This window comes from Aythya fuligula, chromosome 4, assembly GCF_009819795.1.
Source record: "Aythya fuligula isolate bAytFul2 chromosome 4, bAytFul2.pri, whole genome shotgun sequence".
Lineage (NCBI taxonomy): Eukaryota > Metazoa > Chordata > Aves > Anseriformes > Anatidae > Aythya > Aythya fuligula.
In genome coordinates, this window is record NC_045562.1 from 64,578,055 (window position 1) to 64,604,660 (window position 26,606).

Consider the following 26,606-nt stretch of genomic DNA (forward strand, 5'->3'; position numbering starts at 1 on the left):
CGACGCTCGACCCCCACCGCCCTCAGCGCCCCGCGCTGCCATTTTGGAGCTACCGAAGCCCTCCCCAGCCACCTCCCTCACGGCACCCTGCGTGCAGCCACCCCCTCAGCACGGGCAGCCCCCACTATCAGCGCCCCCTTCCCGGCCTCTCCTCCCTTTAGGAGCAGCGGGCGGGGAATGGCGGCGGCGCTGCCCCCTCGCAAGGCGCCGCGGGAAGGGGGCCGCGGCCGGGGGCGGGACGGGGCCGCCCCTTAGGGCCGCCGCCACCGCCCCACTCGGCGCCCGGCAGCAGGCGGAGAAACTTTCCGCCGGCAGTGCCTGCTGCTGCCTTCCCCCCGCAGGGCTTGGGGGAGGACAGCCCGAGCTTCCCTGCCTGCCTCCCGCTCCCTGCGGGGTTTCTGGGGGAGCCCCGGCACTTAGGGAAACTTGGGGAGCCCTTTGTAGGACGGGGAGAGCACGGAGAGGCGTGCGAGAGAGGAGTGCTGTTGGTGGCTCGCTCAGCCCGAGGTAAGTCCCGTCCTGCTCACAGCACGCCCACGGACTCAGGCCTCCGGTGCCCGGTTCCTCGTCCCGGATCGGGGTCGCCCCACAGGCGCTGGGGGTCAGCAGTGGGGCGCATCCCCGGGCTGGTCCAACCCTGCTCTGCCTCCCTGCGCCAAGGTCACGCTCACAACAAGATGCTGAGTAACTTTTGTGCTTGTATGGTGGTTAAAAATACTCTTGCTGGTTTACTGGAAAGTATTTTAATCTCTGTGTTTTCCTAGGGCTTGTCTGAAGGTTGGGTGAACTGGGCTGTGTTGGTTTATTTATAACTTTATAGAGATACAAGATAGAAATGCATTTCTTTTTTTCAGTAAAACATTTTTTGGTAGTTTAAGGAAGCTTCATTTTGGCAAGCACGTTGTCTAAGTTGCAAAGAATGCTGTGTGCTGATAATACAGTTGGTGTTTCTCGCATCCTGCCATGATTTTAGTGCCCTCTAATTAGGGCTGAAGTTGTTGCCTGAATTAGGGACTGCATCCGCAGTTTTGGCTTATTGCTTCCACATCGTTAGGTGGAAATATGCACAGATTTTAAAAATGCAGCTTGTTGGCAGACACCTTTTACAGTGTTAGCTGTGAATTGCCACATTCCTGGGAAGTAAGTTGCTGTAGAGCAGCTGGAGTTACTCTATGTTACACCGTGGTAGTGTCTGTGTACCTCTCCGCTTCCTGCCTTGTAAAAACTAAGTTTTCAGTAAGCACTTCTGTGAAAGTTTGCTAATGGAAGCAATCAAACTGCAGAACAGAGATCCCCTCCCCGGTCAGGAGAGGCTTTACAGTGGGAGTTTGGGCCTTCTCTTGTAAGGAATTGTAAGGCCTCTCCCTCCCTGCCCTACTGTTTTCTATGTAAAAGCTATTTAATAACATAAAACAGTAACTAAGTAGTAAGTCGAGTGACCCTATTTTGGATCTTGTCAGTTTCAACAAAGCATGTCTTTGGGGGTGTACCTCCTCTCATTTCCAGTGTCATAGCTCCACATCTCCTCCTCCTTTGCCTTATCCTTCTCTTTTTACCCTGTTGCCTGATTGAGGTGGTGGCTGTGGACCAGGTCCTTGATAGGAAGTGATTTTTCTGTCACTTTAGAATGGTTGATACTGTTCTATAAAAAGTTAGGGGCTAGTCTTTTTTTTGTTGCATGTGGAAGTGCAAAATTAGGTTCAGATTATTTATATACAGTTTTTATGGGATCATGATTTTTATTTTATCAAGACTTGAGAAGCAATTCTCGTTTAGTTAAGGAAAAAAGGCAGTAAATGTTCTTGCTTAATTATACATATATGAAGATTCTTATTCAATAATAACTGTTAATGCTTAGCATTATTCAGGGATGTTTTTATATGTCTTGTAGTTGCTATTGACATCCTTGCCCTTTTCAAGGTTTTTTGTTCAAGTAATTGTATGAATATATTCCCATCTTAAGTTTTATTCGGTTTTCATGTATTAATCATGCTACCTGATAATTAATTACAATTTTCTTCTTTTGCAGCTAAAATGAATTCAGATTCTGATCCCCAATCAAGTCCTCCTCAGCCACAACAACATCTTGGAAGGTCCCAGCTGAATGCTGCTGCTGTGGACCACAGTGAGAACAATCGGAGGTCAGGACCACCCTCAGGAGATGCTGCAACTTTTCCTTCAGGTTCTGACTACTCCCGTAGCAGGGAGAAAGCTGAAAAAAATGGTAAGCATGAAAGCAATTTCTCTGCAAAATTGGGTTATGGTAAACATTAAGAGAATAAAGTACAAACACACATTCAGCTCTTGCTTTAAAGTGACACTGTCAAGTAGAAAAATAAGTGTCTCTAATTTCTTAACCTATGGTTTTGGAAGAGAAGTTTTTTGCTGCTTATTTTGTACATATTTTTGTGGTTTTTTTTTTTTTGCCATCCACTATTTCTCACGTACACAGAGCAACAGGAAAGAAGTTCCTGTGAAAAATGGGCAGGAAGAATTAAATGTAATTTAGCAGAATGTTAAGGTTTCAATTTAATTTCTTTAACTAGCTATACTGCTTGTTAACTGTAGTTTTAGTATGAGTTCTAATCTGGATGAATAGATACTACTGTGAGGGAATAATAAACTGATATTTCTGTCACTCCTGTTTCATATAAAGTTAAGATTGGCAGTCAAGGAGTCAGATTAAGAATGAAGATACATTTTAAAAGGCAGAAGAAATACTTTTTCTTCCTTATTGTGAACCTGTTCAGTTTCATGAACTTTGAAATATGGGATGAGAGAAAAGTTTCTTGCAAAAAGTAGGAAGAAAAGTATCTGGCTCTGGTGTTCAGCTGCTGAGTTTCACTTTAAATTCGGTTTGTAATCTAACACTTCTGCAAGAAGTTTACTAGTCCGGGTATAACACTTCTACTGCTCTTTAATTTTCTTGGACTTTAAATTCTGAAACTGGGTGCATGGCTTAATACCTGTATATACATATGACTTGCTTTATTGAAGGTAATAAAGCTATCCAATGATTTAAAATTATTAAATGTGTGAATATCTCTGTGTCATGCATCAGATGTAGGTAAGTGCTGCATGTGGTTCAGGCCAATATTGTGGCAGTGTTAGTGCTTCTTATATCTAATTTGAAATTGAATTCTGGAACTTTCTTGGTTCTTTGGTACCAAAGGGCTCATTCCCAACAGAAGAAAAAAAAAAAGATACTTGAATTTCGAACATGCTTCAAGGTATCACTACAAGCTTTGTCATCTCACCCACCAGTAAAACAATTCAGAGATGCTGGAGAATTGACAATTCTGACATTAATTACATGATCCTTAATTTAGGATTAGCGCTAACAGGTATGTTTTCTTCCTTTCTTCATTCTTCGGTTTCTTAGTGTGCTTCAACAAGAAGAGAATAGCAACAATATTAGGAATATGGTGTGGAGTTATCTTGCACTTTTTTATAGTATCACTTAAAACGGAAAGGCATCGGTTTCTGCTGTTGGTGCCCACATTCACGCGCGATTCTGAAAATTAATACATACTATCAATACAATGTTATTTTAAACAGATTCTGTCAGATATCTTTTAGCTAATCTGGAGATTTTCTATTCTGTATCAATATTGGGCTTTTAAAGTCATATCAAGCTTTGCCTCAATTCTGTCTCTTTACAGGTCTGTGTATTTACTAATGATCTCTGTGCTGGTTTTTGTATTAAAGGTGATTCTCTTTGCACCCCTATAAAAGAGGACTGTCAAGTATTGATACATTTCTCCATTTCAGTTGTGACTCATTTCTGATTTAAATCAATTCCCATAAAAATCTTTTTGGTACTGGTAACACTGTCATTGCCCTTTACATCCCCTTAATATACTGAAGTATTTAATGCTGTAGAATGAGCTACTGTTGCAATTATATCTTGCCAGAGTCTCTTAACGGCTAAGATTTGAGTGGATGTAGGTAGCAGATGTGTTCAGTAAGAGCATGTTTCTTCATCCAGTGTTTTCTTCTACAGTTATTTTAGACTTGAAAAGTTTGTTATAATACTAATAGTTTCTAGAACTGAAAAATTCTCAAATAGGGGTAGCAGAATTTTTCTTCTATGAACAGCAGCAGTGGACATCAAAACTTAAAAACAGGGATTTAAGTAGGACTTCAGAAAGAGAAGCACAAATCCACAAAAGTTCACACAATCATATATATCTGCTTATTGAAACATAAATATGAAAATCTCAAATTGAAAATTGGCACTTTGGCAATCTTCAGAATGTTCAGACAGAATAGATATTCCTTTGAATCACTAGAGCCTTTACCAATAAATAATGTTCCAGTTGCTGATAGATGTAGGAAGAGCGAAGGACCCAGTCTTGTGTCCATGACGTGTAGTTCTGTTGTGTTCTGATTCTATGAAAGGACATAGAACAGATGCTTTGAGAAGAGCAGTTGCTGCTTCTTCCTCGAAAAAGTAAGCCAGTTGCTTTGAACAGTCACTATGTGTCACTAGTTCCTCTGATGACTGCAAGTGATGCAGAAGAGGACAGATAAAACCAACGCATTGCTGTACAGAAAGCTATCACAGTAAGAATTATTAAAGGCTTAGAACACTTCCTCTTTATGACAGAAGTATCTCATAATACAAATTTTAAGCTTGTAGCATTTTATACAAGTAATGTAGTCTTCAATAAAAGTGCTGTGATTTCAGTTGGAGGAGTGGTGTGCTTTGTCCGCCATATGATGATCCTGAAAGGCGGTTTCACCTCAAACCTACCTACCACATGTCCACGTGCCCCTGCAGCCAAGGAGGCAGATCCCATCCTAGGCCTTAGGAGGAACATTGCCAGCAGGTTGAGAGGGATCCTTCCTCTCCGCTCAGCACTGCTGAGGCCACTCACAGGGTACTGGGCTCAGTTCTGGGCTTGACAGTATGAGAGAGACATGGAGCTGCTGGAGGGAGCCCAGTGAAGGGCCACGAAAGTGATTAAGGGACTGGAGCATCTCTTCTGTGAAGAAAGGCTTAGAGGTGGGACTCTTCAGCCTAGAGGAGAGGGGGCTTGGCAGAGGACTGATACAATCTGTTTTCAGTGGTGCCCAGGGACAGGACAAGAGGCAGCAGGCACAAGCTGAGACATGGAAGGTTCTGTCTGAATACCAGGAAGCACTTCATTACTGTGTGGGTGACTGAGCACTGGCACATGTTGCCCAGGGAGGTTGTAGATTCTCCTCCTTGGTGATTTTCAAAAGCTGCTTGGATGTGGTACTGGGCAACCTGCTGTAGTTGGCCCTGGTTGAGCAGGGGTTGGACCAGATGTCCTCCTGGGGGCCTTTCCAGTCTCAGCCATTCTGTTACTCTTGGAATATTCCTGCCAAAATTTCTATATTTCTGATACGTGCTTTTCCTTACATTTTCTGCTTACACATACTGTGTTTAAAGCATAGCATTGATATGAACATGAAGTAATTTGTTTCCAGGAAACACCGATCTTCTACTCCTGCAGCTTTATTGGTATCTTGCAGCATAATCTAGCAATGGAGTCAATGCCCCTGGCTCTGACTCAGGAAAGCACTTAAGCACAATACACATCCTCAGCTGCATAGGTACTTCATTTGGGTCAAAAGCCTATACTGAAGGCTTTTTCTTGGCAGTTTTTCAGTTCATCTTAGGCTAATACATCATTAGGTAGTGTTTGTTATTCCTTATATAATCAATTTCACAATAAGCGGTAACAGCACTGGATGTAAATCAAACATGGATTTGATGGGAAAAAATATATTCAGTTGATGAGCTTAAGATGATTTGTAGATCTTTTTTTCTTTTTTTTCGTTGTTTTTAATGAGGGTTATTCTACCCAAAACTGTTGTTTTCTCTGCAAAGCTCTGCCTATATAAATTACTGCTTCTGTGTATGGAATGAGTTAGGAATGAATGTGTATCAGTATGTTGACTCTTGTGTTGTTGTTTTGTTTTTTTTTAAAGAAAAACAAAGTTGTTACTCTTTCATGAATGTTCCTGGGCAGGAAGTTTACTGGTGAGCAAAGCATATGCACTACTAATTAAGGTTTAAAATTTTAAAACCATTGAGTCATCAGTATTCATGTAAGCAAATTACAGGAGAGTTGCCAGTTGCTTAAATAAGTTCTGTCATTGTTTTGATAGTCTTCATCAGTAGGAACATGGTATACAGCAAGGAAGACCAGTGGCTACTGGCTACTGAAACTTAAGTTTGTTGAAACAGACTACGACTCAAATCTTCTAAAACACTTCTCTGCGTCCCAGGTGCACATGCCCTCAATTTCTATCCATGTGCTATGTACCTTGTAAGAACACTGGGTCCTCCAAAATAGGCTTAAAAGCATAATTCTTGCTAGTGGGTATTGTTTCCCATGTGTGTACATGGAGCATGGCTTTAAAAAAAAAAAAAAAAAGGCACCATCAACATGTTCACTTAGTCAGCTGAGTATCTAGATCCTGCTCCTATTAATGTTTTTGAAAGAGTGAAAGAGGCTTATGAATCGATGTTCTTGGTAAGTGTGCTAATAATAGGATGCTTGCCTGGGATCTCTGCATTCAAGTAATTAGTTTGAGTCAGCCATAATGGTAACTTGAGCTGGACTGACTCTCATTCCAGCTTATCTGGATGTGCTTCTCTTTATTGTAGCGCCTAAACTGCTTTCAAGTATGCAAAGTGTCTTTCTTAAAAATTGTTAGAAGACTGTCTGCTGGTCAGCAGTAGAAGAGGAGGCAAGAGGGCATTCTAGGATAACAGAAATCTGGTATGCAGTGTGAGGGTGACAATTTCTTATATGTGCATGAACAGGATTTTATTTGTGTAGCTTTTTTCTTTTTACATTGTTCATGTACATTTGCTAGCCAGTACAGCTGGAGAAAAGGAATCAGGTAGTATCTCAAAGTTTGGGATAGAGTTTGAGAAGATGATCAGAGTTTAGGAAGTTTTGAGAGGACTGTAGAACAGAGTTGCAGTGCTTCGAGAAATGTCTCTTTGGTTAGAGGAATATTTTTTCCTTTGTCCATTTTTTTTGTTGTTAAGGCAATATACACAAATTTCTTGCTCCAGAATTGAGAGCATTGGGGGAAAGTATTGTTACTATGAGCTTTGAGGGCAGAAACCACTGTCTTATGTTTGTAGATGAGTGGACTTCTGCCTAACCTTCTAAAGTTCATGCAGTTCTTTGTATTTCTTAGATTATTTTATAAATTGTGTGACATAAAATTTATAAACAGTACACAAAAAAACACCTCACAGACAATTTACAACACTGTAACAGTGTACAACAGTGCATCCCCAATACATTGCTAAATGAAAGCTAACAAATAGGAAACATTGCTAACTTACGAATATTTTCCAAATGTTAACCTATTCCACTTAAGGTTACAAAGAACCTTTGCTTCAAAGCTCTATTTTAGCACTTCTTTGTCTTCATTTTCTGGCAGTTTGCTTATACAGGCTAACTGTGGAGGCAAAGTGAAATGTTTGTGCAAAGCTTGAAGAAAACTCAGAAAAATCTTTGATTGTTAGAAAGGGAGGATTATGCCTTGAAGTATTAATTACTTAACAATTTATCTGTCATTTTATTGATGTCCCTTCAAGCTTTACCTGTAATTACTAGGGCTTCTGGAAAACTCATTGCCAAGTATTACTGAGGGGGAGAAAGGATTCTATACAAACCAAAGTTAATGACTGTATTTTCAGATAAAATTTTGGAACATAGTCATAATTAGCGAAGAACAATGGAAATCGGCATTTTTCAGGTCTGCTGCTATTGGCGTGAGTAAGGTTTTTACCATCCGTGGGAGTAGGATTGGATGTCCGTTTATGAGGAAGAAGAAAATTCCTTCCTGGCCTTTTTTTTTTTTTTTTTTTTTTTTTTTTTTTTTTTTTTTTTTTTTTTTACCATTTAAGATATATATAAACATTTTCTTTGGCAGATAAACAAAGACTTACAGGTCCCTTAACAGAAGTAACTTTTGCATTCTTGAATTTGATGCTGGTTGGGTATCTGGGGGTTGCTTAAGTATAAGAAATATTTCTCCACATGTAGCTGAAGTTAGTTTCCTCTTTCCACTCTTCCACTGGGCTGTACCAGCACAATAAATTTTTTGCCCACACTGAGCCAAATTAAGGAAAGTGCCCTGGCTGGATCATCATCCTCCGTAATTTTTACAGGTGGATCAATTCCTTAATCTGTTTTGGTATATGATAACAAAATGTTTGTTCTAGTAGAGTCCCGATGTTGTTAGAGCGATAGAAATGAGCAATAGAAGGGAAAGCTACATTCACATGAATAAATTGTGTAATGAAATAGGAGTCAATTGTTTGGTGCTGAGGATCCAAGGTTCAAATTGTATCCATCTTGTAGGATGTATTTATACCAAACTTCAGCTGGTCTAAATTAAATCTAGTAGTTGGAAATACATTTTTTTTTTTTCCATTTAGTTTCCTCCAGAAGGCATCCAGTATGTGTGTTCCAGCGTGCTAACAAAATGCTGTAAATGGGACCAGCTGGGAAGTTAAAAGCACATTCCTCATCTGAACCAAGGCTCTAACAGAATGTGCCTGAACTCATCATCAGCAGGAACCTCTGGAGTCCGACTGACCTCTGTAGATGTTTTGCAGTAGTTTTGGAGCAAAACATTTGGAAGTACCTAGTCCGTACAACAATGTTTAAAGAAAACTGCAGCAAACTAATGCATAGGAGAGATTCGAAACCGTGTTTTTAGAGGGACCATTTGCAGCAGTGGAAGGCCTACTTCCTTACAAAAGTTAGGAGATGAGACTGGTAAAAGTAAACTGGGAAATAAAACCAACTGTTTGCAAAGTTAGTTACTTGAAGTGCTTAGTGAGCAAGTTAACAAGGCACTATGGACCTGCAAAACAACCTTTTATTTTTTAAGGGTCATCTGTTTTGATTGTAAGCTAACGAACCTATGGTGTCTAAGTTAAAGAGCATCCACTGCAGAATTTCAGTAAGCCTGCAGAACGTTGTACAGGTTGTTGTGATAACTTCAGTTCCTCACCTACAAAAATATGTGGGCTTGGTAAGGTTTATGATTGCAACTCTTTCTGATGTTGCTTTTCTGCAGGTTGATGTCCTTAGTTTTGTTTTGGTGGGGAGGGTTAACAGTGTTTAAGTTCAACTGAGAAATGACAAAAGGCTTATTTACTTCTAATTTTCCAGTTTGGCAACATGTTTGATCAAATTTTTATTGATAAATTGAGATAAACCTGAAGTGCAGGGCTATATTATTAGTTGTGTGTAAAATTATTTTAAATTACTTTAAATGATCATTGTACAATAATAGCTACACTAGAAAGAAATACCTTTTAAGAATAGTTTTCCCTCCACTTTTAAGATTTATACTCTCTATAATATCATAACTCTTAGTCTTCCGCCTACATGCTTTTTTTCACTGCTCTCCTGACAATTTGCCTTCATTTTGTGGGGGTGCAGAAGTTGTTCCCTGTTCAATTTAATGCTATTTTGATGACTTGCAATTGTGGTGTGACTAAGACTGTTATCGTATCTACAAAGCCATTGCTGCTCCCATAGAAAGCAAAGTTGAGTTCTAGACTTTAGCACTTCTCTAAACAAATGTTATTCCCCTCACTCTCATCCCTGTTATCACCTTTCAGAATAGAGTGCCTCACAGTGTGTGCTTTTACAAATATATTTAACTGTTCTCGGGGCAAGCAGGACTGTCTTAAGGTATTACTTTGTAAGTAGAAGCACATTTAAAAAAAAAAAAAAAAAAGTGCATTATACTGTTAATTGTACCCAGCCCTTATTTTACAGTTAGAGAAGAATACAGAACATTTCTGAATGGATGAAAGGATTGAATCACAGAATCACAGAATTGTCTAGGTTGGAAGAGACCTCAAGATCATCAAGTCCAACCTCTGACCTAACACTAACAAGTCCTCCACTAAACCATGTCCCTAAGTTCAACATCTAAACGACTTTTAAAGACCTCCAGTGATGGTGACTCCACCCCTTCCCTGGGCAGCCCATTCCAATGTCTAACAGCCTTCTTGGTAGAGAAGTTCTTCCTAATATCCAACCTAAACCTCCCCTGGTGCAACTTTAGCCCATTCCCCCTCATCCTGTCACCAAGCATGTGGGAGAACAGGCCAACCCCCACCTCGCTACAGCCTCCCTTGAGGTACCTATAGAGAGCGATAAGGTCGCCCCTGAGCCTCCTCTTCTCCAGGCTGAACAAGCCCAGCTCCCTCAGCCGCTCCTCGTAGGACTTGTTCTCCAGGCCCCTCACCAGCTTCGTCGCCCTTCTCTGCACCCGCTCAAGCACCTCGATGTCCTTCTTGTAGCGAGGGGCCCAAAACTGAACACAGTACTCGAGGTGCGGCCTCACCAGAGCTGAGTACAGGGGGACAATCAACAGTGAACATTCATGGATGAGCAAGTAATGGTCTGAAGTAGTAAAACCATTTATTAAAACAGTGATGTTTGTTTTACAAAATGTTTCTCCCTCTCCGGTCAGTTCCTCTGTTTGTATCATTATATACTTACTATACATGTATGAACAGATCATGTTTATGACATGATGTTTAATGTCTGCTCTCAAGTGGAACATCAGTCAGTCTTTCTAGAAACTTTAGTGCAACGCAGGTACTGCACACAATAGCACTGAACTCCTGGAGCTTGTGCAAAGAGAGTAGGAGGATGTCTCTAGAGATTCAGACTGGCTCCTCTGAACACTGAGAGCTCTATAGTACAATCCAGTGACACACAAAAGCTATTAGAACATTAATTTTTGTTACAAAATGTACAGACCAACTTTTTCTAAAAGCCTATTTATAATAGACATTCTGCCTGAAGACGAACAGTTTAAATCTCATTCCTGAAAGGTGTTTGAATTTTTTTCCCCGTTTCATTTTGGTATGTTTACATAGCTGCTTCTAGAAATAAAATTATTCTTTCTTTTTGTCATTAATATGTATATGCCTTTGTTCCTAAGTGTGGTTGGGTTTTTAGAGAGCTTGTTTCACAATGAAAATAAAATCTGTATTAAAGAGCTGCGGACTGTTGCTTGAAAATTTGGGTTTTGTTGGTTGTGGTTAAATTTCACCAATCTGTGTTTTTTAAAAGGAACGCTTCCTCCAAAAAAAAGAGCTACTGTAACATTTCCCTTTAGAAGTGCGTTAATAGGACTTGACTCCAAAAGAAATACCTTCTAGTGAGATTTAGCACAAAATGTATTCTGCTGCATCTGTTTAGGTCAATATGCCTGTGTGGGCATGCCCTGAAGCTTTCTTTTTCCTAGTTTTTCCATGAAAACATTTATTGCTTGAACAGATTATGCCTGCATTATTTACTGTGCATGTACGTGCATTCTTGTTGCTTATTCCCTGTCTAATGTTACAAAAGCTTTCCATTTTCAAAGTTGTTAGACTTTATTTACAAATGGGCTACTGCAGAGATCTGCAAGAAAATTATATTTTATAGCTAGTATATTTCACTTGCGAACTCCTTAAAGCAAACTTGTTCAAGTCTTCTAACAAACTGCTTGACTTGGGTGACAGGCTGTTATTTCTGATGCTTCAGTCATGTGTTTTCTTTTTTAGTAGTCCCAGAAGACCAGATGATTACAATACAGTCCTAGCATAGTTTTGAACTCCGCAGCAAGACCTCCACTCTTTGATGTAACAAGCTTCTTTTTCTGCCTGTAACTATAGCAAAGGTAAATACTGGAGGAGTAGAGAACAAGGCTGACGAAAGCCAAGGAGTAGGAGACGATTTTCTTGGAACGGTGGCTTAAGAATCTCACGCTGTTGGTCAGAGCTGGAAGATGTCAATGCTTCAAGGCAGTTTGCAAATACAGGGGGTTGTTTTTAGCTGCTGGATGCTTAAGAAGCCAGACAATGATTCATTAATACTAGCTTTATTTTACAGAAGGCATTGAAATCCAGGGGACAGAGTGTGCGTTTTGGGGTCCTTTAATACAAATTGAGGACAGAAAATGAATTATAAAAACTACTGGCATCCAGGAAGCTGATTGTGGTTTTGTGGATGTTTTTGGTTACCATAAATGTGATACACATCCCTGCTGTGTACCAGCCTAACTTTCTTTGAGACAGGATTTATAACATGGTTTTGAGCTGTTCCTGGCTGCTGCTTTTTCAAGCTAACCCAAATTTGGGTTAGATAGCTATGGTGTAATCTAAACTCTAGCTTCCCTGTTGTAACTCGTGGCACAGAGTGTATTTGTTATTATGAACTAAAGTACATAATGATAGTAGAACAGTTTGGTTTTATCTGCAAGTACTACTTTAGTGTCTTTATCTTGACGTTAAGTATGAGATAAGCTTTACATGTAGCACTTCAGAAACATGTTTTTGTGACAAAAGATTAGAAAAAAAAAGCTTCAAGTTTATCATATAATGAAAGTCATGAAGAGGCTTTTTCAAACGCAACAGCTAACCGTCTCTCTGCCATGTCTGCACATACGGATTTATTTGTTCAGTGTTGTGTTGAGCATGATAGGAACAGTAGAGTTTAGCAGTGAACACAGGTTATTCATTCTAGTATCCTATCAAAGTAAAAGTACAGTAATTTACATTGCAATTCAGACATTTTCCTTTCAGATTCTTTTACAGTAAGGCCTTCTTATTAAAGGAACTCAATTCAGTAAAACGATGGATGCCTGGAGCTTCACAAAAGTTCAGGACTATACAGCGCAGTACTAATCAGTTGAGACATCCGTATGTTTTATGGTATATGGAGAATTTGTTCAAGTGTGGGAGAAGATCTAATGTCAAAAATGACATTTTTTCCCTCCTCTCTACCCCCAGTGACTTAGCTGCCAGAAAGACCTGTGGGTGAAAGCTTGTTCCATGCGACTCTTCATCAAACATGTAAATTATCCTTCCCTGTTTCATGCTATTAACTGACAAATGCTTGACATCCTGTGACTTCTTATAAGTAAGGAACCGATTTACATAAGTAGAGAGCTTACTGGATGAAGCTATTAACGTACGAAGTTGTGTTTTTCTTCCTCTGGGTATCATTCAGCTTTTTCTTCTCTCCTACGTGAGCTAGTGCAGGAGTTAGTCTGTGAACTCTGCATGAAGACCTGCAGAAGGTGCTATCAGTATTGCTGCTGCTGGAGAGTCTGAATGGTGACAAACATTTTCCAGTTACACATTTTTTTAATCTTATTTTCATCTGAATCCTTTACACTATTGTTTACAGCACGCCTGCTAGACCTAAGGAGATTTTTCTATGTGCAGTGCTAGTGCTTTCCTCATCAATTTTACTCATACGGTACTGCCATGTTAAAGGTGTGCAGGAACTGCTGGTTACTTCTCAGCATGTTTAGCACTTTACAGCCTAGAGATTTCCTGGCTGACAGGTGAGGTCTTCATATTTGAGAGTGCTCCGTGGGTGTTTCTTCTGCCGTTGTTTTCTCCAGTAGCTTATTAAGCTCACGCAGACAAAGCAGTTTGTTATAGCTCCAAGGTTTCAGTCTGAGTAGTGGTAGAGAGTTCGGATCTTATCACTGTGCATATAGTGATAGGATAACTTTTTCTTATTTTGCATGTACTGTTTCATCTTTTATCACTTAATCAATCATTAAATCCTTCTGCAGTTTATCATAGGTCGTGTTTTTTGTTGTTTTATTTCCCCTGTGTAACACAAAATCATCAGCAGAATTTGGCATCTCTATATATGCTGTTTTTTTCAGGTCACACATAAATGCATTAAATAATACAGGTCATATTGTATATTAGTCTAAACCAATAATCATTTCCCTAGGAGTATGTGAGCTGCGTATTTCTACTCTTCATTCCTTTATTTCTTAGTCTATTATTTGTCCATGTAACAGCCTTCTTTGTAATTTCTTTGTAAGACTTCTGTGAGAAGCCTTATATACCACCCTCAGAGAGATAAATACAAGCTGGATCTGCCTGTCCTCCAGCACTTTTACTGCTACAAGGGTGTCAGGTCAAGGCTTTTTATTCTAATTTTTCCTGGTATATCTTTTTTTTTTTTTCACACTTCACAGGCTTACAATTTTTCTTCCTTTTGTGCATTCGCATTGTACAGATATCAGACTTAATGGTCTCTGTTATGGATCTCTGGTATCTTGTTTGCCACTTTCATTTCTCAGCTTTAAGTAAGAGGTTACATGCTGCAGTATATAGTTCAATAGATTTTAGTCCATTAGAACCCTTGGATAAACAAAGAAGAGAAACTATAGGTGTTTTTTGTTTGATTGTCTTTATATAGTTTTCAATTACAATTGAAAGAAACAGTAGTTTCTTTAAAAATAAATAAATTTTAAAAAAGGCACTTGAGCTTCCTGCACAGAAGCCTCTCAGTGAGATCCTCTGTTGGGAGAGGAGGGGAGTATATCTGTTACTAAATCTTTCACTGTGCCCTTCTCTTTTTAAAATACTCAGTTGCCCTTGAGTTGTCTATAGTCTGCCTGGTAGGTTGCTGCAACCTGTGTGCTGGAAAAAAGCATAGAAAGAAGTAACAGGTTCTGCAGTGAGTTGTTCTGCAAATCTCCTCTTGGTCTATCATGGTGTAGGTTTTAAATTTAAATGTTTTAGATTCATTGTTTTTCTATTTTTCTTTGTTTTGGCATGAGCTCAGCTTTATAATGATTTATGCCTATTTCTAAATAACTTTCTATGACTTCTCCTTTATTTTTCTTTTTTTCCTCCAATCCTGTTTTGCTTTTGAATATGACCGTAGCAGACTTTTGGCTTCTGACATGCCTAGATGAGTACTAAATCTAAAGTGCTGTTAGAGTAACTCACTAACATCTAGGTTCTGTGCACTGCTCAATTATAGGAAAAAAAAACTTTTCTATCCATTGCTTTATTTATTAAGTGTAGCTAAATTCATACATTTGTATCGCTCTAATGTAATATTCACTTTCTCTCCAGGAGGAATTGAGGTTGTTATTGCTGTTTTCTGGCCTTCTTGCTGCTCCGATTTTTCTCAGTATGTCTTAATCATGTTTATTCAAACAAAGCAAAAAGGAAACTGCATGTACAATCTTGCAATAAAAATAAAAATCTAGCATTTGCAAGATCAACTGTGAGATTGACAACTTAGCATTTTTTTTGGCCCACCTTGCTGGGATAAACCACCACACCTTGATAGCAATTTTCATCTGTGACAACTGTCATGTCTTCTCATGAAATACTTCTAAAACAAAAAGTTTCTGTACTTTTCTGGCTGTATATTCAGTGAGCTTGGAAGTATGTTACCACTGACTAGGTCTGAATGTAGCATATGTATTGTGCATATGCTTAACTTACTATTTTCAGTTGCTTCAGGAATACTCGCTGTAATAATAAAATGGGAAGGCCAATCCAGAAGCCTTGTTTCATATCTTGTCATCTAAGATCCTTTATTCTCCCAAACACATGGTTTTTCCTCCTCCTCCTGCACGTCCCTGTCACTTTCTTTTCTCAGCCCAAATGAATGCTTGTAGTCGTGATCATGCAAAGTGTGTATGCCGTGCAGGTTTCCTTCATACACTGCCTGGGGGTGTTGCCTAATGCGTTCATCTTTTGTTCCATAGCGTTTCTATGCAGCTCTCATACTCGCTTGTAAAACCTGTAATTTCTTTTAAATTTATATATTTCAAATTAATACTTTGTCTTCATTATTACTTCCTGTCTGAGAAGCTGCTTTCAGTTTTTCTCTTATCCTGTGCTCATTAGGTTTCTGCTGCTCAAAAGACATGGAAGTGCCTGCCTTGTATTTGTGTACAAATTGATTTATTGGGTGCAGTAACACAGCTCTTTTGTAGCTGGCCCCAATAACAGCGTAAACAAAACAGATCATAAGCTCAAAAGGTTTGTGATCCAGATTGTGATCCCTTAACATACCAGTTTTTGGTGTTGGCGTTCCTTGTTCATGGTCTTCATTTTCCTCTGTTATCTGGAGAATTCAGGTGATGTAGCTGTGACCTAAACGGGGAGAAGAAAGAGCTGAGTGTACCTGCTCAGCAGGTGATGAAAGCAGGAAAGGTGCTAAAACTTTGCCTAACCTAGCCTCCTCCTGGCAAAGTCTGTTCTGCTGGGAGCTGTGATATGCTTGTGTTGGTAGGAAATTACATCGATAAACACTTGTATTATTCAGTCTGCGTCCTGTTGACTCGTTCTGCATGAAGTAACTTGAAAGAATATTTTTGAAGGAAGGCAGTGTTATCTAGCAGTTAGAAAAACGCAGAGAAAATGGAGGTTGTTTTATATGCTGGGTGAGCACATATGATTTACTCTGCATATATAACTAAAAATCTTTCCTTATATGTAAAGATTATTATTTATGTATGTGCCTTACATATTTTAAAGCTTATTAATGGTGATGCACGGTGTACATTAAATGCTAATATTTTTGAAACAGCATTTGTCTAAAGCACGTGCAAGACATCTTGCTAAATATGTCATTGGACACTGAGTCAGCCTGTCTACAGCAGTGCACACGTGGTGTGTTTCAGTTGGAGATGTGACGGATAGTAGAAAAAACAGAAATCTATTGCTATTCATCAATATTGCTATTCAGGAATCTATAATCTATTCATTACTGACTTCTGCTAAAATACCGGGAAAGAAATTTTATGACAACAACCTTTGTCTTCTACAAAATATTCTGCATTGAAGAGATTTATCTAGAAATATAGAGGTCCATGCAAAACATTCCGTGGATGTTGAAGTGTTTGTTGGTTTTTAGTGCCTGATGCAGCCCAAAGATGAGGCTTATATGTATATGTATTTCTTACATGTATTATTTAACCTATGATGGCATCTTCCTTTTCTGATTTATTATTGAACGCTAATATCTCTGAATATCACGCACACAAATCCCCTACTATATATAAACTACTTTTTTGTCAATTTAAGTGTTAAATGTCAGAGATGAGGGACAATAACTGCATCCTACCGTAGTGTTGTATAGACTAACTGAAAAAACAGGATGTTTTCCTTTATTACAACATTTCTTCTTTCTGATCAAAACCTAACAAAAATTAAAGATTCCTGCCCATGCAAAAATGAACAGTAAATTTCCATTTAAACCTTTCGCAGCAAAGCTGGACTCCAAATTGGAATCTTACTTTGTATAGTAATGCAAAGTAATATATGAAATTTCAGGAAGGAAATTGCCTTCAGTTTTCATCAGCTTACTTACAATCTATGTATATAGACAGCTGTGTTCAGACTTGTGTTTTTAACTAGTAAACAAGTGGCCCTAAGAAATGGTTTTGATGGCACCTTTTAAGTGCTACCAGTTAATAGTGCATCAGCTAATGATGTGCAGCTTTGGCTTATTCTCCTAAATGCTGCTGTACAGTTTTAACCTTTGAAATGAAAGGCCTGAACAAAAAATACAGATACTTTTGTAACTTTTCAGAGGTTTAAATGCCTTCTGTAGTATGAGGACATAAATGCACTGGACTGGAATGTACACATATGCTTCATCCTTTGCAGATTGCAAATCTTTCTCTCTAATTCCACTCTTTTTGAGTGGAGCTGAGAAAATTAAAGGATACTATATAATTTCATATATTAAGTTTGACTTAAATAGGACTTTAATATATATTTTTTAATTATTCTGTTAGTAATGTCATTGTTCTGATGAACAATTTGTGATTTTGCGTAGCCTGTCCCCAGGAAGGTAGAACTAGCTTGTTTCATAAACCCAGAGCTGAACCACAGGGTACCCTGATGATGGCCACCACAGGGTCTTGGTGGCAGAGCAGGAACTAAAGGTAAATATGAAGTACTATCCACCCTTCTGCGTCATGGTCCTGTCTTAATTTGTTTCTTATATGAGTGCTACGTACCGTTTAAAATTTGTGTGCTTTCACCTGCCTGCTTTCATTTGAATGACTTCAGTGCTTGTGAGCCTTGAATAACTGATAGACTTCATTGGCTTATATAAATGCACCTGACACACAACAGCTAGTGAAGTCTATTTTAATTGTCATAAAAGATGCATGAAGTATTGTAAGATGAATGCTTCTCTCTTCTGGAAATTTTTATATTCAAGACAGAGTAAGATTTGACATTAAAAAGACATCATTTTTTAGCAAAGCTGGAAAATAAAAGCTTCTACTGACAGCACTTCCATTGCAGTACTACTGTGTGGGAGGAATAAACATTAGGAGGTTAAAACACTAAAAACATGCTTAAGAACACGGGTGCTAAGTTATATATCATCACTTAGCCTTTTTATGGTGGGCAAGTCTTTCATAGTGCCTGTTCTCGTAGCATTGAACTGAACTGAAAGTGTCTGTCCATCCTGGTTCCTAAACACATTTAGACCGTGTAACTTTTACCTTCAGAGACTGACCTAAATACTTTGAGAAAGTAAATGGATAGGGCAGGCATGCAACCTGAGTCATTCATACCTGTTCCTTTTGTTCACCTTGTAGGCCTGCCTCAGACAAAGCACAGCAAAATACTGATAGTTGTGGAAATGCTTTGGTATGAAGCTATTCCAACCTTGACCTCCAGAACTCACCACAGCTGCTCTTTTGCCCTCACCATGCAACTACACAACCAACCCACAGCCATAATTTTAATTCACTATCTTCATTTATATTTATAGGTTCCACATGACAGTGCATAGACTAAGTGATAACAGGGCGGGAGGGACTGGGCTACAGGTAGAAAACAGCAGCAGGAAGTGCTTTTTTCCACTGGAAGTCTGCTCCTTTAAAGCAAACATTTCAGCAGGCTTGCCTGCGGTGTCAGCTTGTTTTACTTTCTCTTCTCAGTGAAGGTGGTAGTCGGACCGTAAGGTAATTATATCCCAGTATTGAAGAAACCAAGGAACAAAATGGGCTGGCGTTAGGGATTTATATTGTAGTAAACGTGCTTATCTAACAAACTTCACTCTGAGCAAAAGGTGGAAGGGACCAGAGCACTGCTGTGCTTCTGCACATGCCAAATGGAGCAGGACACAAAAGGAAAGCTGCTTGGCCTGTATAAACAGCTGGAGAACAACTCATATTGTTGGGGCCTATATGGTCTTGGCAAACTGCTCTCTCTGACTTTTGTGTGTAAATTCCACTTAGTTATCAAATGCTTCTGACCAGTGCATCCTTTATTGGTTCATCCAGAGTATGACAAACATATATGGTGTTTTCTTCTCAACATGTAGAAAACACCGAATGGGGGGGGGGAAAAAAAAACAAAAAAACATACCACAAATCTGTAGCCAAGATTATTGCTGCTGAAATTCTGATTTGAAAGGCTTAGAAATAAGTCAAAGCACAGGAAGCAGCAGGGCAGTGTTGTATTACCCAACTTTTTTCATTTGGGTGGGGTATGCATGACTATTATATTCATTTCAAACAATACACTGTTTTCTGTAACTTCTGCTTTACTGTTAGCTGAGAGCTCCTGAAGGATGGGTGCTAGTGTGCATAGTGCCATCCGGAAGACAGGTTTCTGACTTGTGTAGGGTTCAGTGCTTTTGGTTATACATCAGGGCAAGGAGATTAAGTGGTTAATCTTCCTGGGATGTTGTTTGCCTATCTTACAATAATATTTTTACATCTTTCTGAAAAGAGGGAGTAGTAAATGAAAATTATTTTTCATTATATGCCTTGTTTAGCCAGACAACATGTTATAATCTGGCATTAGTGTTTTTTCTAAGTGGAGGTTGGCAGACAAAACTGTGGCATGGTGACGGAGAGAACTTACTTCATGGTTTGTTCTTGTTAAAATAAACCCATTTTAATGAAAGAGTTGGCTTCTAGCCTGTTCTCGTTTGGAAATAGTCCCAGTCCCAGTGATATTAAAGAACGTAAGTAGCCCTGTTCTTTAGGAGATCATCTGGAAATGAGTTTATTTCTTCCTTCCTCCCACCTTTTGAAAAATCAGTGATACTAAATGGCATCTCGGCTAGCTGGGCTGCTTACCAAGCTTCTCGCATTATTGCTGCCCTTAGTAGGCAGAGACTGAAATCTGTAGCTTTGAGCAAGTGCCAGAATGCGTCTCTCAAGTTTTTTCCTACATTTGGAAACTGTGCTTCTTAAGCTTCCCAGCCATGCTTTCTCATGCTGTCTGCCCTAAATACGTAGCTGCCAAGCATCATGATGTGGTTGGTGACCTTACGGGATAATGGGGCAAAGCTCAAGCTTTGGAGCTTGTTGTTGAGTTCGGATCTGACTTTCTAGTTAAGTTTTATCTTGGCTAGTAAACAGTATAACAGACCACTGATTAAGAACATATCTCACACACTCTCAGTTGAGTAAACTGTAAATTGTATTGTTTTTCTCCTTATCGTTTTTCCAAACTAACTTCGGATTATAAATTCTCATGGGTGGGGTGGGGAGAGGGAGTAGCTGTCACAGCCTTTGTTAGTTTTTGCATTAAACTTGCTCTTCATTCATAAAATTGTTCCCAGCATGACATTATTTACAAACCCTAGATATCAGATAAAGCTCTGATTTTACTTCTTGATGACTGACCTGTAGAGCAACGTGATGCTTTTGAAGAAGAAAAAATACAATGTTCATCTGTATTTATACGATCAGATAGTAAAGGAGAAAATAATAAATGTGAGTGCTGAATTGGGCTCGGTATAATGAATTTTATAAGCATTTAATCATTTTGTTATTGTATCTATATACTCTAGGGACTGAGGAGCTGAGATTTCAAATATACCGGATAAGTTTTTACAGGCTTTTTTTTTTTTTTTTTTTTTTTTCTCTTTCCAAAATGCTTGAGAAGGCTCCACTACTAAATAAGTAATCAGCTGAAGGACTCGAGGGCTATCAGGAATAAGAATAACAACAGTACAAAAGTTGATCTATACTGCAGGTTCTGTGCGTGTTTATATTTATTGTAATGAAATTTCTTCTGTTGAGAGATTAATCCTGTGGAAGTAAGTGAGAAACTGTAAACTGTGTACCATCCTGTGGCAGGTACCAAATAACAAGTAATGGTGCCTACGCTGGGGTGGAGAGAAAATATTAGTTAATTTCCACTGCTGTTCTGCTGTTCTTGTAAAAACCCTTGTGTTAGATTTTGTTGATAAGATCCTGTAATTCTTCAACCAAATATAATAATGATTTAGAAAACTTCGAATTCTGCTAACAAACTGTTTTCTTTCTCAAATTCATTTAGAGGCCATGAAGGAAGAACCTGAAGTGCTCTTTGAGGAACTGCTTGAGAGGGCCAAAGCTGGAGAACCAAAAGCACAAACAGAGGTAATTTTATATGCTTTTTGTCCAGTGCTGTTTGCTCTCAATTCCAAAAATAGCATTGCCAGCTTTTAGTGGAACTCTTATCTCTTCCAAAGACACTTAGCTGAACTGTATCTGTTTTGATCATAAGCTGTTCAAAGAAAGGTGAGAAAGGTGACGCTAGGTAGTTTCCCAGCCTTGAGAATTGCTGCCTACTTGGGTTTCAGGTCCTACTCTTGCATAAGCCTTTAGGATGAATATCAAAATGGGGTGGGGAGTAGGGGAAGGATTAGGCTCAGAGCGTGGAGAAGCCATGGTGCTTGACTTTTATTTTTATATTTTTATGTACAAGAGTTATTTGTGGAGGTAGTGATTCTTAAATGCTGTTTGGATTTTTGGTGTTGGACTTAATTTTGTCACTGAAGCAGAATTGTTTATCAGAATGAAAGCTGTGTCAACACTGTTGATTCAGTGCTTCACTATGTACAAAGACTCTTAGGCTGGACTCTGTGGAAGAAACTGTCACTGAGCTGCTTCAGCAGGAACATCAGAGGTTGGTTTTTCCTCTATTACCATTTCTATGTTGAATTAACATAGAAAAGAAGTTCTTCGTGGTTTATTGAAGCTATCTATATTTAGTTGTGTAATGATAGATCCAATTAAATGATAATGGTAATTCTACCCCTGTATATGTTGGAATTTGGGTTTCCCGTAGGTTTTAGAAAAGTTTTCTTTCCTATCCATTGTGTTATGCTGGAATATTGGTCTAGTTGATCTAGTATAAATAGCCTAAAACTTTAGAGAAGGTTTTGAATTCCTGCTTAATTTGGCTGGTGACTGACTTAAGCATTCTTCTTCAGCTTTGGCTTTGACAAGGAGTGTTCATGGTCTCCTACAAGCTCATTGGTGATTTGTTGTTTTTTAACCCAGGGATCACTTTTCAAGAAAAAAAAAAAATAATAAAAAATATTGCAGTGCCAGGCTCTCTCCCCACTCCATCTCAAGTTGTTTGAGGGCAGGCTGTCCTTGGAGCTGTAACGTGAGACAGTAAGGAATTCCTCACCTCTGAAACAGCCAGCGGCTTTGCAGAGGATGAAGCTTTAACCTTGAGGGGATTGCTGCTACAAAGTCCACGTCTTGGCTCTATTCCTTCACATAAAAGAGCAAGTCATAATATATTATTTCAGGATATAAGTTCCATCTGAGTAAGAAATCCCTTGTGCAATCTGAGCCTCTGATGTGTGTGCATGTATCTATAAAAATAATAAGTTTTTACCCTTCTCCTTTACTCTTTTCCTTTAGCTCTTTAACTGCGTACACTTTCTATTTCCACACAATAACAGTGTTCTTTTCAAAAAAAAAGATCCAGCATGCAATTTTGCTATATTATGCACTCAGGATGAATTGACTGTACAAAAAGGAACCCTAAATACAGTTGTTTCCCTTCTAGGGAATCAAATTTCTTCTGGCATGTAGAGAGGGAATTACTTTTTATTTTCAGAAAACAAAAATTTTATATATATATATATATATATATATATATATATATATATATATATATATTTTTTTTTAATATATATACTATATGCTTCCTTTTCTATCGTGGAACACATCCCTTTAGAATCCACTCAGACAAATGTATTTTAACTTGTTACTGTTGTAGGATTATGAGTAAGAACCTGTGATGGCATCGTTGCGCTTCTTGCTGATAATTACCAAATCAGATATAAGGAATCACTCAGCTCATTGGCGTGTAGTTATTTTTGAATAAACTCCTAGTAATAACGTTGCAATGACTATGGAAATAAATGCACTCTGAGTGGATGTCAACCTGCATTACCGTAGCTTTATATAATTCTTTATTGAGAAATAATTGTGCAGCGTTTACAAAAATGAGACACCCACAGGTGGATTCTGTAATGGAGCAGAGGCAGCTCCGTGTCTAGTGAGAGGCACTCTGCAAGGGGACTACCAGAGAGAACTGCTTCAGTTAGCAAAGCCCAAAGGTGAGAGGCAGGCAACAACCTTTGCACTGAAGTAAAGTATGAAGATCTGTGTTAAGCCATTACCAGCTATGACTTCATTTCCCAGTTTTACTTAATGGGAAAGAGAAAATCCATGATTTATCACTTAAGCAGTCTGAGGCTAATACTTTTTTGTGTCGGTTCTTATTCATTTGATCGCCACAGGCCAGAGCTGTGCAGCCATCCTTGTGTGGTTCTGCCTAGAAGCTTTGCTGTGGAAGTGAAAAGCAGCTGCTGCATGGGGCTTGTTTAGAAGTTGATCGTTCAGCAGTATAACACAGAAAGGCTAGATGTTTGATCTGGGATGTGGAGGTGTGCTTTTGCTACTAAAACATTCAAAATACACAAAAGCTTGTCATTTTGTAATCAAAATGAAGGGCAAATATTTTCTGGTTGATCAGATTTTGGGAGTGGTAAACTTCAAAGCCAAATGAGCAACAAAACTATAGGGAAAAAAAAAGCATTTCTATCATAAAACCACAGTATTATGCTGTCTTTGCTTTCCCTTTTTCCTTTCTGCTACTTTATGTCGCAGTACAAGTTTTTATGACCAAGAGATCTTCATAACTTGAAGGGGCTGCATCAAGTGCTATTTACTCTTGAAGCTTTGCTCAAAATTTCAATGGCTATAAATATAAACACACTCAACAAACAACTGTTCTTCTCAGAGGATGTTATTTACCATACAACTTCTTTCAGGAAGCAATTGCTTGAACAAATAGCTGCAGTTGGGTGATAATTTATCAGGCAATTGCACTATCAAGGTTGAAATCTTAAAAATCCTGTCTCAAATACTCTTCTTGGTCTGCCACTATATCTGTGCAGTGCTTATTGAACTCTGGCATGAATTCATAAAAAGTGTTAAGTTCTGTCTTTTGTATTTCTTAATATTGGGTAGCTTTGCTGCGTATACTATGGGTTTAATCATTCTGAGGTCTACCCAATAACTATCTAAGTAGAAGCTGTTTGAGCACCCAATTAGGTGTTGGAATCCAGTTGCGAGGTTGGAGACCTAACCTTTAATAGTTAAGAAAATAATAATTTGATGAGATCAGTGTGTTCTATCTGTATGTAACAACTCTATATTATTAATCTTTCAAAGGTATTTCTTTAGTCACCTTTATTGGTAATATCAAAAGCAAAGTTTCAGATAAACTGTCAGTTATTTTTTTGTTTTGCTTTGTTTTTGCAGCAGATACTACTGTGGGTTTATGGAGCTGTACTCTATTTTCAGTTACATTCTTGGTGTAATTAATACAGGACCTTAGAGAGAGGAGTGCAGCAAACTAAGCAAAAACATTTCCCAGATACTCTGTACATGCAAATAAAATGTCCAGAAGTTTTGTCTATTCTCTGCCACTTAACACTTGTCTTGGGGTATGATAAGCAGAAGTGTTTCATGCTACTGCTTGAGTGTGTTTATGTTACCATATATTTCAGTTTTATAGAAGGAATGAAGGTGGTGTAAGACAGTGATACAGGCAATTGTTCCGTAATTTCTGTGGCCCGAAATGGTAGGGATTTTACAGGCTATATCACTTAAGTTGCCTAATGCTTAAGAAATGTTAGTTTTATTCTATTCGCTAATTAATCACAAGTTTGCTTTGACCTTCAGTGGCTAAACTGCTATAAGTCAGGCATTTCCTTCCTGAGACTTCCTTCCATCCATCTCAAGGCCCTCTGCCAATTTACTTCATCTGAATTTCTGAATGTTACTGGCACCAGTAATTACACTTAATTATTGTATATTTTAAATAAGATTAACAACATGGTCTGACCATTTTTATAGGAAGAAAGCCATCCAAGAAAAGACTGCTGCTAATACGATGTGTAATACCAGGAGCTTCACCTGATCCTTCTAGATTCCCAAAGACCAGTGGCGACTAATTCATTGACCTAGTCAAATGTACTATGATTTCTTCTTACTTCCACTTCTGAAAAGTGGTCTTTCTCTAAAGAATATCAACTTACAGCTATGTTCTTTAGTGCTTAGAGCAAATGTTTTGACCTTTTGTTCAAAGAGAATTTATTCTAGCAGAGGGAGGAGGGAGACAGAGGCTAGAGTGTATTTCAGGTTAACCGAAGGAATTCTGTTTGCTGCTTGTTGTAGGTGGGAAAACACTTCTTGAGATTAGCGGAAGAGGAGGATGAAGAACTTAACAATTGTAGTGCGGTTGACTGGTTCATCCTTGCTGCTAAGCAAGGTCGAAGAGAGGCTGTCAAGTTATTACGTAGATGCCTAGCAGACAGAAGAGGTATGGGTTCTCTGAGACCTTTTTGCTTGCACTTTCTCCTTTGTCTGAAATAATGCTCTCTACATTTCAATACTGAAAAGAGGGGGGTTAAAATATATTGGGAATGTTCATGGCAAAATTATGTGAGTAGTTCCTGACAGCACATTCAAATAAGTAATTTTAAATGCTTTTATGGGGAGAGATTTTTTTATATTAATTGTTTGCTTGAATTCCTTCATGGGATTCATGCTCAGCCTTCCTCTCCCCACCTTTCATTGAATCTTCTTTCCTTGACCGTGAAGGTCACATGCAACCATACACCACCTACACGTCTGCTGTTGTTTCATTCTTTTGCCCCTTTCCAACCTCTCTCCTAATTGGACTTTTTCACTGTCTTCTCCCACTTCAAGATTCACACCTTCCTTCATGCTGCTTCCCACGCTTGGAATGGGGCTCCTCTTGTCTGCCAACTCTCTGAACTCTTATTTAAAAAATAAATAAATGAAATTCTTTCTGCTTTTAACGTCAACCGTAGATATCTGCACCATCTTTTGACTGATCTGTTGTGCTTCAAAAATTGAAAAAGACAAAAGAATAATGCATGTCATGTACAGTTTTTGAAGTACAGTTGATACTTAAGTAATGTAATATGATTTTGATAAGCAATGGGCTCAGAAGTGCACTTGAGTAACTTACTTAAGGGGTCAAGAAGTGAATGAAATTTCAAAAGTTTCAGACTGAACCGAGAAAAATAAATTGTGGGCAAATCTGTCATTTCAGCATGAGTGTGGGATAATAGTATCTAAAGTATTTTTCTTTTCTTGAGGCATCACTTCTGAGAATGAGCAAGAAGTGAAAAAATTATCATCAGAGACTGACTTGGAGAGAGCTGTGAGAAAAGCTGCCTTAGTCATGTATTGGAAATTAAATCCAAAAAAGAAGAAGCAATTAGCAGTTTCTGAACTACTGGAAAATGTTGGGCAAGTTGACAATGAAGGTTTGTTTCTGGTATTGATGAAATATAAGCTTCCAGGCTAGAAACCTAAAGAGCTTTATTTCTGCCTCATGCCTGATTTATAAATGTATGATTTAGTTGAGAAAAAGTAACTGTCCTAATGACTGTCTATTTTAATATTTTAATAAATGTATTCTCTGGACCAGTAAAGTTATT

The 26,606-nt window shown here is 38.6% G+C and overlaps 1 protein-coding gene across 1 annotated transcript in view; it reads left to right on the top strand.

The window, feature by feature from the left end:
• The first annotated feature begins 252 nt into the window (after nucleotides 1-252).
• Nucleotides 253-26,606, top strand: part of WFS1 (wolframin ER transmembrane glycoprotein) — a 36,630-nt gene continuing 10,276 nt past the window's right edge. The window contains exons 1-5 of the mRNA XM_032186240.1: nucleotides 253-507; nucleotides 2,030-2,224; nucleotides 21,119-21,201; nucleotides 25,312-25,456; nucleotides 26,262-26,432. Of these exons, the coding sequence (XP_032042131.1) occupies nucleotides 2,035-2,224; nucleotides 21,119-21,201; nucleotides 25,312-25,456; nucleotides 26,262-26,432 (589 nt within the window). The 5' untranslated portion in view covers nucleotides 253-507; nucleotides 2,030-2,034. The remainder of the gene's footprint in view (nucleotides 508-2,029; nucleotides 2,225-21,118; nucleotides 21,202-25,311; nucleotides 25,457-26,261; nucleotides 26,433-26,606) is intronic.